The 12,500-nt window shown below is 33.0% G+C and overlaps 1 protein-coding gene across 1 annotated transcript; it reads left to right on the top strand.

Annotated features, from left to right (window-relative positions):
- Positions 1 to 1,546: 1,546 nt before the first annotated feature.
- On the top strand, positions 1,547 to 12,500 carry LOC113829997 (CAP-Gly domain-containing linker protein 1; the record flags this gene model as incomplete). The annotated part of the gene is given in 9 exon segments (XM_070126285.1): positions 1,547 to 1,653; positions 5,506 to 5,562; positions 5,726 to 5,908; positions 8,030 to 8,212; positions 9,567 to 9,674; positions 10,023 to 10,160; positions 10,826 to 10,886; positions 11,377 to 11,554; positions 12,429 to 12,500. Coding segments are annotated over 8 exon segments (944 nt in total), but the record flags the coding sequence as incomplete, so codon positions are not given.

The following is a 12,500-nucleotide window of genomic DNA, read 5'->3' as shown; positions in this document are numbered from 1 at the left end:
TGATAATAATAATAATAATAATGATAATAATAATAATAATAATGATAAGGATAACAATGATGATAATGATAATGACAGATATTATATCAATAATAATTATTATAACAATAATAATAATGATAATAACAATAAAAACAACAACAACAGCAATAATAATAATGACAATAATAATAATAATGATAATGATGATAACAATAATAGTAACAACATTAATAATGATATTTGCAATAATGACAATGATAATGATAGTAATAATGATGATAATAACAATAACAATAATATTTATTTTTTATAGTAATGATAACAATATTTTTGGATGATAATAATAATAGTAATAGCAATACCAATAATGATAATCGTAATAATAATTATGACAAAAATAATAATGATAATGATAATGATGAATATGATGAAAATAATAATAATAATAATAATAATAATAATAATAATAATAATAATAATAATAATAATAATAATAATAATAATAATAATAATAATAATAATAATAATAATGATAATAATGATAATGATAATAATAATGATAATGATAATAATAATAAAAATTAAAATAATAATAATAATATTAATATTAATGATAATAATAACAATGATAATGATAATAAAAACTGATAATGATAACGATAAGATAATAATAATAATGATAATAGTAATAACAATAATAATAATAATAATAATAATAATAATAATGATAATAATAATAATAATAATAATAATAATAATAATAATAATAATAATAATAATAATAATAATAATAATAATAATAATAATAATGGTAATAATAATAATAATGATATTATTAATAATAATAATAGTAATAATAATAATGATATACGTAGAAGAAGAAAAAGAACAACAACAACAAGAACATCTACTAATACTACTTTTACAACAAAAACAATAACAGGAAATACTAATACTAGACTGGTGTTACTACTGAGAGATTTAAAAAAAAATAATGATACTGATAACAATAACGATAATCATGATATATAGAAAATAATGTTAATAACTTGAAAAGTAACGTTAGATTTGTTGGCAGAAGAAAAGAAAAGTTGACAGAACGCCTTATATGATTAAGAGGATTCTCCCTTTTGCAGGTAATGACGTCATGACTTATCATGACGTCAAATGTAAATAAACACTGATTTATAACTGGCACATTTTGTTTTCTTGTATGTAAGTTTTGCTGATAGTAGCACTTTGGTTGATTTGAGGATTGTTCTCGAGTGCAATTTTACACTCTTGGTAACTGCTGACAATATTATACCTGTTTTATCGTATAATATCATAAATGATCTCCGTATTCATATTGAAATAAACCTTGAAGAGTTGGCAAGATATTTCGAGAATTCACATTCGTAATGGCCTACAAAGTTTTCTTATCATTATTCTGAATCATTATGAAGATATCCCTAAACATTCAAAAGCAATCTTAACCACTTTAGGTATTCATTTAAGGTAAATAAAGGCATTACGGCAAAGTACAAATATTATGCGCTAAAGTCCAAACTGTGCTGTATGAGCATAAACAGCTTGGCGTGCGTTCCGAAGGTGACTCAGGTGAGACGACGCACCTGGTACTCACCTGTCATTCAGTAGGGCATTTAAATATCTGACACTGGACTATTATCGGTAAGTTTGACAGTTTGGAGAAATTGTCAAGTAAGTAATGTTGAGTGTCAAAGTTTTTAGAACATATGATTTATAGATGAGGGGTATGTTCTGACCATAATAAACATTAGTGAAAATGAAATAAAGTAATACACATTGTCATGACCCGATAAAGTGATTCTTTACAAAAGTTGAGAAAACTTTAGAAACTAATGTGTTTGGTATCAGTAAATTGCATTTCATATAATCTGCCCCTATTAAGTAGTTTTATCCCTTTCAAACTTGCTGTGTAGGGACAATAGGAGGTCTAATTAGATTGATGAGACAATAAAGTGATCTATGAGAATCTATGCCTTTCTGCACTTCGGCAATAGGCTAGTAAACCTCTACTGTATGCATTCTGGCAAAATAGAGCAAGTAGACTTCCTTGGTAATTAATCTTTGTTAATTTAACTGTTTATGATAATTGTGACTTACCAGACAATATTTACATCATCAGATTTATTCTTGTGATGAGAACGAATCTGATGATAATTTCTGTAGCAATCACAGCCGACAATCTTGATATGTTAAGTCCGGATAGCAGAGGAAGGTATGAAGTATATCAGTGAAATTATGGGGTAAAACAGGATGAAAAAAGAAGAACAGAGAACAAAAATGGTAATCCTGAATGTTATCTGTTGTAAATTTTCCTAATCCTCAAATAAGGAGCCAGTCCAAGATCTGCTCTGCCAGAGTGCATATGGTAAAATATTACTTATCTTTGCAATAGTGATTGTTTGACAATATGTTATTGTCATGACATCTGTCATTTGACATTCACAAGATACCTCTAACTAGCTGAGTTATTAGCAGTGGAATGCTTAGAATTTGCATGCGTAATCATTCGGGTAATTTTTTCTAATAGTTCTGCCAACTGTTATTGAACCATATAGAAATCATTGGCTATGCCCCCTGTGACACCCCTCTGGGGGCTACTGCCTCCTAACTCCTGCCCAGGAAAATATGTATTCATGGCAGGAGAGAGCATTAAACAGACTTGGCAACGGCCAATTGGTCGTATGCTCCCTCCTGCCATGAATATGTGGAGGATTATTTGTATCTTTGGGTAGGGGTTGGGGGGTCACATGGGCAACATCCCCCTGCATTAGACAGTATAGTGACTGATTGTGTGTAGATTGTTCATATTTTGCCCTGCAATTTCCCTGGTACCTTTCATACCCTCCTCTGCTATTGGAACCAAGAATGTGAGGGTTTGGGGGGTCTCAGCACAATGATTTTTATATATTTGGAAACTAGGGATTGAGTGGAATCTAATGATACCAAAATAATTGCAATTTGTTTGGCAGAATTATTAGAAGAAATTTCCATTTTTAGGGGTTAAAGATCAGAGACAGTCCTCAACTTGAATGAAAGAATGGATGAACCCCCATCCTTAAAGAAAAAACTACCACAAAGAGAGTCATATGGGCCAAAAACCATCCTAACCCCATACTGATTGTTGTATTCCTGTAACCAGGTGCTCTAGATTTGAATTCCCGTGTGATGGCTGTTTTTCCGAAGCTGGTCTTTTTTATGCACTAACCATTATTTGTGTGATATTAGTGCTTTTGGATACAATCAAAGTTTATGATGGTATGTCTTTCAGGACTGACAGTATATAGACTTGATAATTTTGTGAAATCTAAGATATATTTGATATATAGCATTTCCTATATAAAAAAAACATTTGGTACAGAAATAATTCAACTTTTGACTTGGTTTTTGTATAGTGTTGTGTGATTGCTGTATCGATATCAGTGTAGGTTATACATTAACAATACGCCCATGATGCTTATCATTAAATAAGGATTAATCGTCTACATGTATTCTACCAGAATATATGTAGAGGATGCTTGTTAACTAATTGCCAACCGGTAAAAATGTTTGGAAAGTGGACATAAGAATGGGATTGTTGGTGTGTATCAGCAATTTCCCGTTTGCGCCCAGCTTGATCGGTAGTTTGCGAGTGACATTTAGGACCTAAAAGCTTTTATTTTGCTGATTTATAAGAATATTAAAATTTTGAAGGTTTACCTTCATTATAGGTGCCATTACCAAAAATCTTTACCTTATAAATGAAGCCGCTACTATTGGAGATAAACAGTGGCGCAGGAATGGGCAGGATACGATGCCATCCGTGTTTCGGTCCACAACAGCCATGGCATGTACGTATATGCCACCCATTGGCTACGGGTTAACCTTAATACTGTAATCACTGAGGCATGGTGGCAACCATGATAATTGATAAGATACTAATGGTATTAGAAATATCTTCTCGTCCAAGAAATAAATCAGTGGGGTGTATAGGTGAGGTCAGGAATGATAAGAAAACTAAACAGCTTCTTGGTGACTAAGAGTTTGTGAATCTAATAAGAAAAGTCTACCATGGATGCTGCATATACCTGGTACAAGTGGATTAATCTTGTCAATATTTCCAGTCTTATGATTAATAGTTTGTGTAGATGTTGAGCTAATGTGAATATACACTACATCTTATCTTCCCTAAGATTCATGATAACAGAATTGTCAGTCAGGCTTAATATATGATAATACTAGGAACTAAAAAAGGTAATTATTTAGAAGACTAATTTGACTTGTTTCCACTTTGTAGTCCACAAATATCCTACATTGTTAACCCTGGCAATAAGGATGGGCATTGATAGGAATTGAAATTTATGATGGCATATTTTTCTTTTAATGTTGATCAGTATTCTGTATTATATATTATGTTACTGCAGCTTATCATTCTGATACCATAAAGGTGAAAATAAGAGATAATATCAGATGTGAATATTGTCAAAATACTCACATGAATTACCTGCAAAGTTTTTATTATGGAGTATATAATGTCCACCTAAAATCAGACGTTGTAGAGGTTACCACACATTGATTTGAACTCCTGCCTGTCTTAATATAATCTTTAGTGTTAACTGATTTGCTATAATTCCTTACTTATTAGATATAGGATAACTGCTTGTTCAACACTTTTTCATCTTCAGTATCATTTTGTGTCATATTTTCATCAGGCCTAATCACTTTACATTCAATTCCTTTTATGAGTATTGGATATAGCAAAACTCTTTCAGATTAACCCCGTATGTCCCATCTTGAAGCATAATCAAATGAGAAGTAGGCAAACTGTATAAATATTACCACAGGATTCAGAAAAGTAATTGAGATGTCTTCAAGTTTCATAAGATTTGCATTTTATCAGTGGATCCCAAAAACACAACTCATATTTCATGTAAGCTGGAATAGACCAAATAGAAATCATTATTAAGTGCCTTGAAAGAAACCCACTACTAAATTGCTTACCTGCATTTTATTGTAAAATGGTATGGAATTTAAGGCTTAAACACAAGTATACGAAGGTAACAAAATGAAAAGAACCTCTTCCATATATTCTGTTTGCTCAAATTATTTATTTGATATTCCTTCATACTTCTTATAGTGACTGTTTGATCATACTTTATTTGAAGATTCATTCTGGAATTAAACTTTCTCTAAGAATGCTATCATGATATAAATATTTTCATATTACCCTTCAGATATCTTATTTGAATCTAATGCTTCTCTGTTATTTTTTTATAATCACCACTAAGATTACCTTACCAGCTAGTTGTATGCAAGAAATTAGCATCTCTCAGCAGACTTCAGAGAGGGTACCAAAGTTGGGGTATCTCAGGCTATGATTAAAAAAGCTGTTCTACTTGATGTTCCGCCAGTTCATTTTGTTACCATTTACTGCTATATGTAGAGTTTTATTATCTGTATGGAGTTATTTTAATTGTACTTTTGAATGTGTATAATACTGAGGATTGTTGGTTTCAGGAATTGTAGAGCACTGTATCATTTACAACAGACAGTATGGATGGGGATGACAGTATTGTGAGTATTCTTTTCTTAAAAGGATTACATCTGAAATACATATTGCTTTTTCTTTTCCCATTTTTTGGGACAGTATGATTACATTTGTTTATATTTTTCTACTATTTGTTTATATTACATTTTTTCCCTGTTGGATATTGCTAATTTGAAAATCATTTAACAGACAGAGGATGAATGGACATCTATGAAGAGGCGATTCAGCCTTGAAGGGTTGGAGTGGGAAACGCAAGATCAAAATTTGAAGACTCTTCAAGTGTGGCGCTTGCTAGTTGATGCAGAGGCCAATCTGAAAGCAGTACGACACATAAATGATAAACTGAGGAGACAGCATGATCAAGAAAAGGAGGTATGAATTTAAATATGAGATATTGCTTTTTCAAAGAGATTTTTGTAAATTGTGTTATGATTGAATTTTTTGCTGCCCTATTAGAGAGTGAGAAGAAGATCAAGTTTTAATTATTACATAGGAACATTTAAGACAGAGAAATAAATTTTACAATAGGATTGTATGAACAATACTAAAAAGGAATATACCTTAGAGCAAATAATTGGGCTTCACTTATAAATATGTAAAACAAGATTGTTTCAACTAACATCATGTAATCAACAAGCACATCTCTTTTCTTGCTTACAAAAGCAATGTATTCTTTTCCATGGCAAGTGCTGATAGCAATGTGTGTAAGTACTGTTCCCATCTTTCACATAAGATCCAACTGCATACCCAGTGTTAACCCAATGCCCACAAATAAATTGAACCAGTTACTCAAAATAAAATGGCTTTGATCCCACTTGCCACTGCCTTTGAGGTGACCTGTTTGCTGCTTTTTTGTGTTTGTTTGGCTTTTGTTTTGTTGAATAGAACACACTTATAACTTTGTGCTAGTTGTGCCAGAGGGGAGCACCAATATAAAGATTTTTATTTTTTATGATATTACATAAACTTGTACTAAAATGTATACTTCATTCATTATTGTATACATTGCCCGCTATGGAATTCATTATTGTATACATAAATTTATAAAATTAGTCATATTAATGTATTACAAAATATTCTGTTACAAAGTGTGCACAAGTTACCTTAAGTTTAGTCTTTTTAAAATTCTACTTCAACCAGTTAATTGCTTTTTTTCTGATGTTTTTAGCTGGAGGTTTGTTATGATCCTCTTACTCTCAAGAAAAACTTAATACTAAGACACATTACTAAGGCTACAGGTGTCAAGCTTCACTGTTTTTTATATTAATCCCTACAAACTGCATAAAAGGCTTGCTTTTTTTGAGTTTCATGAGGGCAAATTTTGGTTACAGGCATTTGAAGTGCTCACATTTATAGACAAGAGAATATGTATTTCACTGTCTTGCTTTAAATACAGTGAGAGCCAGTAGAGTCTATAGTTTAAAAAAATGTTACAGTTACTCCTCATGTAACAGTGAAAGTGGAGTGATACAATGAATATGTAAATAAAAACATGAAATTTGATGTGTATATAGATGTATTTTTAGAATATTGAGATATATGTAAGAATGTGATGTGTGTGGGGGAGGGGCGGAGAATGTGAGAGAGAGAAAAAAAAAATCAGGGTTTTGGCTGGGTGAGATATGCCCAGGAACCTGCAACAAAATCAGAGTGCAAGCTCTGATCTAGCATCGCACCAGTGGGACACCCGGTCATGGTCCTTACTCCGGATGTCACGCATGTGTGACACCCGTCGCAAGTGGGTTAACAAGAAAATAAAGGTGAAAAAACATAACTGTTTCATTGGTGCAGGCAGAGGAGGGCTTACTTGTGCAAGGGGAGTTAGTATATGGTTGGGAGGAGGGGGAGCGATATCATGATGTGGATGAAGGAAACTTGCCAAACAGGACAAAATATATCAGAGGACAGTGAGTGTTTTATGCATAATGAAAAAAATAGTGAAAAGAAATCCAGGCAGGTTTTGGCAGGCTTACCATCTAATTACTGACTAATTTTTCATTTCATTATATTATAAAAAAGGAGGAATAATGTTCCCCCCCCCCAAAATAAAAATAAAAATCCTGGCAACGCCCACTTCACTTATGGTTGGATTGGAAGTATACATTTTTTTTCTCTCTGGTGAAAATAGAGTATAAGAATAAGCAAACAAATAAACTTATCACCTACCCTGTGGCTTTAATCCCTTGTACAATATATGATAGAGCCTATTTTTTGTGTTTTGAAATCATCTGTGTCAGCTTTGTAAAGAATGACAAAATTAGGTCTTGAATCAATATAAGATTAATTATATTATCTAACTGCATTTTCTTTACTTATATTATGGTTAGAATATTGTGATATTTAAAAGTATTATGCTGTAATTTTTTATTTCTGTAGTAAGAGTGAGAGCAATAGAGTAGCTCAGAATAACATGAAATTAAAATTCTAATTTGAATTATTTTATGATTCCCAGATCACAGTTAGTATGACCCATTTGCCTACTTTCTCTTTCAGGAACTCGAAGAGTACACTGAACACCTCCGTCAAAAATGTGAAGAAAGAGTCAAGGAATTGGATGATGAAGTAAAGACCCTCAAGGAAGATCTGGAGGCTCTCCTTGCCGGAACGCAGGCAGTGGGTACAATGCTTTTGAATGAGGGGCTGGAGGACGTAGCTCAGAGCACCCTGGGAGAGCAGGTTCGTGACATCACATTGCTGTAAAGTCTTGACATAACTAACAATAGGAAGTATTATGTGTGTATTTTTCAGGGAGAATGGGGAGTTTGGAGAATCTTGGGTGAAATTATTTGTGAAACTGAATGCTTTTGTAATATTTCCTTGTAAAAAACAAACAAAAAAACAATGTTTCAAAGACTCAGTTATTAGATCTAAGAACCATGTCCGTATTTGTTACTTCTGCATCTCAGTAGAACTGTGCTAGATGCAGTTTGTGTAGTGCACACTGGGAATTCTCTACATGAAGAATGATGAGCATAGTGATGGCCAGTAAGTAGCAAGGGAATGTTATGATAACTTACTTGTACTGCAAGACAAAATGTTGTACACATTGCATAGCATGATCAGAATTGCCACATGGTCTAACTTCATTGCTTTTCCACGTAGTTTAAGTAAACATATTAATGATGTGGAGTTACTCTTTAGAATTTTTTAAAATGCATATGAGTGCAGATGGAATAAAATATCTTCATTTGTTATTTCAATAAAACAATTTGGTGATGTATATTGTATCAATGATTCAGCTAATTTCAGAAAAAATATTTAAAAAATTGCATTAACTATCATAATTTCAAAATTATATTTATTATAATCCTATTTATTTTGCAAGGGATTTGCACTTACAATGAGTGTCTTTTATTGCACATGCAAAATGAAGGAAGTTCTCTATTAATGTTAATTACACTCAAAATATCATGAAGAAAATTAGCCTGGTAATAGCCACTAAAATGGTCAAGCAATATAACCGGGGATTTTAGCAAATAGATATAACCTTTTGATATTTGAGTTGTTGAGTTTCAAAGCAAATATTGAAATCTACAACTAGATGACAATGAAAATGTGTTTGATTTTGTCTTCTTTTTCATTGGCTGTTGGAATGATCTCCACTAATGTGGCACACACGTAGAATTTGAGTGAATTGTGTTTCACAAAAAAAACATTTTATGTATTGTGATTTTATTTTGTCTGAGTTATTCTTTTCTAATTTCTTTTAGGCCTACAGTATCATAATTTTTAACAAATGGATGATTATCATCATGATCTTTTTTATTAGAATCATGGTCATCCTTACATATAATACTATGATAATTTTTGTTTATCCTTTCATTATTTTTATAATTTTTGTGATTATTTTTTTTATGGATTTAGCTTATCCTATCTGCTTACTGTACTTTCTGTTGGTGTGTGTTATTATAGCGGACTAGAATATAGAGGTAGAATTAGTATTATACCGCACAACTATCCATTCTTCTACTCTATTTAATTTGGTCCAACAGCAAATATAAAGATTTTTGTATTCTACTTATTCAAACAGATAGCATACTTACTTGTGGAAAGGGCAAAACTGAATGAAGAACTCACAGCTGCCCGAACTAAGCCTGCATCAGACAGGGAGAAAGAACTGACTATGCAGCTTATTAAGGTAAGGAAGTCAGGTCTTGGAAGAACTGGCAGAGGTATAAAATGTGAAGATGCAGATTATTTTTGTAGAGAGGTAGTGTAAATAATTGCATGAGATATTCTTTTTGTTGTTGAGTATTGTCAGCATATGATGTTTATCAGTATAGAATTCACTATGAAACTTCCAGAGGTATAAAGCAATTTTTTATTTCTATATTTCAGTGGAATGTAAACTTCTTTTTAAAGCTATATTGAAAATTGTAAAAGAACTAACATAGATTATTGTAAGACCAAACCATTGACATGACACAAATACATATTCCTCTGAGTAGTTTATTTATTTACATATATTTTTTTGTATTTTCTTCAGGTTAGCACAGACTATGAACTGCTTAAACGAACACAGCAGGAGTCCGAGGAAAAGCTGGCTGAGATGACTGACAGGGTGTCATTGCTAGAGAAAGCTTCACGACAATTAGAACTAAACAATGAGACTTTAGCATATAAGGTTTGTGTATAAATTATTTGGTATTATGTATCTTACGGATTTATTCGCAGTGTCTAAAGATCCCCTGCTCCTTCTTCAACTTACATAGTCTATAAGAAATTTCATAGTTTGTGACTAATATATTCCTAGAAGGTATTTTAGAACTAGTGCTTTACTTTCAGATTCTTTAACAAAAAATAAGGAAACAATGTAAAGCTGCCTTTTTGATGATAATCCTATTTGTACATACCTAAATGTGAATGATTTTCTTGGATTGTGATAAAAAGTTTCCAAAGCAGTGAAATATTTTGATATCTAGGTGGTAAACCATTTAAATGAAATTTTGAATGAACAGGCCATGAAGGTCATTCACGTGAACCCTTTTCCTCTTTTAGAGGGTACCTCTATATATACAAATGACAAAAAAAAAGAAAGAAAAAAAGTTGAAAATGAAGTGAAACACTGGCACAGTTAGAAAGGAGATATAAGTACTTTTATTTGTTCTTTTCTTATTGCAGCAGTGTTTTATCCTAGTATCTGAATGCTTATGCTTGTATGTATAGCAATTAATCTGATGGAAGTAGGGACTAATACCATCTCCTGTAAGGAGACATATAACCAGAACTTGCTCATATCAGGAATTAAAGCTTGCTTGAATTGGCCATGCTAATCTCCCTTATTTTTAGCTAACCGAGGCCTTAACCGAAATAGAGGAAAATGAGAACCAGCTACGCCTGTATAGTAAGAGTGAGTGTGGTATGAAGCCAACTTTGTAAGCAACAAAAAAAAATGCACTTTTTATTTCGTATTTTGGATGCTATTTATGCCTTTTTGTTGTCTGTCTTGGTGTTTATTTTTTTGAGTGTCCTTTGTGTGCTTTTTTTATTCACAGATTTCATGTTTAGTGGTTTATGATTATTTTTGCCATTTGTTTTTCAGCATGTTTATTTCTTTTTTATTTTTAACAATTCTGAAACATTGTTTGCGATTTATGCTTGCATTTTGGTGATTATACATAACTTATCTTTTTTTTTTATGGTCAATTTTGGATATTGTATATAGGTGCATAAATGCTGATTGCTGATTTGACACCTTCCTTATCTTGGGTGCTATTTCTTTATTTACAGATCATATCAATGCAAATCAAGGTTCATCAACATAAATCAGGGTTCATATATTCCACACAAAATTGTCATTGTGCCTCTGATGATTAATTCAGCATTTTTTTCCAACTCAGACTCCAATTTCAAACGTGGTGAGTCTCCGAGGGTGAGCTTGCGCAGCCAAGATGAGTATGGACCATCAAGCCTAAGGAGTCTGCCTATCTCTGAGAACTCTTTTATCCGCCGAGACTCACAGAGAAGGAGTGGCCGTAAAGGAGAATCACCCAGGAGTAGTAACAGGCAGAGAAAACAGTAAGACTGTATTCTGTATATGGATAAAGGATGTTTATCCCTGCCTCCATCTGTCTATTTTCTCATTTTTTCCCTTTTTTCTCTGTTTCTCATTCTCTTTCATTTTCTGTAAGATCATAAGAAGCCCTTCTTGTATACCCCTGTGATACTAACCATGCAACCAGGTGACAGGGAACTTGTAGGCCAAGCCAAAACACACAATCCAACCACTGCCACCAAAATGTAGGCTTTTAGATTATATTTTAAAAAGAAAGAAAAAAAAATGTGCTGACATATGTAGGGCAATTAGGCTAAACAGCTTGGGTTAAGGCAGAAGAGTATGGTTGTGTAGGGTAGGCCAACATTCTATAAATGGGCTTTCAGCACACAGTCTACACAATGTACTTAGAAAGCTGATAATGTGTGGTGGTATGGCTTGCATGTTTAGGACTTTTGGGATATATGAGAATGGCTTTTTCTTCATCCTATAGGCTAGTCTCTCTCTCTCTCTCTCTCACTCTCTCTCTCACTCTCTCTCTCACTCTCTCTCTCACTCTCTCTCTCACTCTCTCTCTCACTCTCTCTCTCTCTCTCTCTCTCGCTCTCTCTCTCGCTCTCTCTCTCTCGCTCTCTCTCCTCTCTCTCTCTCTCTCTCTCTCTCTCTCTCTCTCTCTCTCTCTCTCTCTCTCTCTCTCTGTCTCCCTCTCTCTCTCTCTCTCTCTCTCTCTCTCTCTCTCTCTCTCTCTCTCTCTCTCTCTCTCTCTCTCTCTCTCTCTCTCTCTCTGTGTGTGTGTCTCTGTCTCTCTCTCTCTCTCCTGAAATATAATATTAGATGAAATGAAAATAAAGCTATATTGATTTTGCCTAAGGAAGCTAACATTCTTACATGTCACAGTGAATCAGGGAGAGGTGAGAGAAGCAAGTCAGCAGGACGGAGCCTCTCTAGACAGCGGCGAGTAAGCAGGAC

The sequence above is a fragment of the Penaeus vannamei genome, chromosome 10 (genome assembly GCF_042767895.1).
Source record: "Penaeus vannamei isolate JL-2024 chromosome 10, ASM4276789v1, whole genome shotgun sequence".
In the NCBI taxonomy this organism is placed as follows: domain Eukaryota; kingdom Metazoa; phylum Arthropoda; class Malacostraca; order Decapoda; family Penaeidae; genus Penaeus; species Penaeus vannamei.
This window is presented reverse-complemented; position numbering and strand designations above follow the sequence as displayed.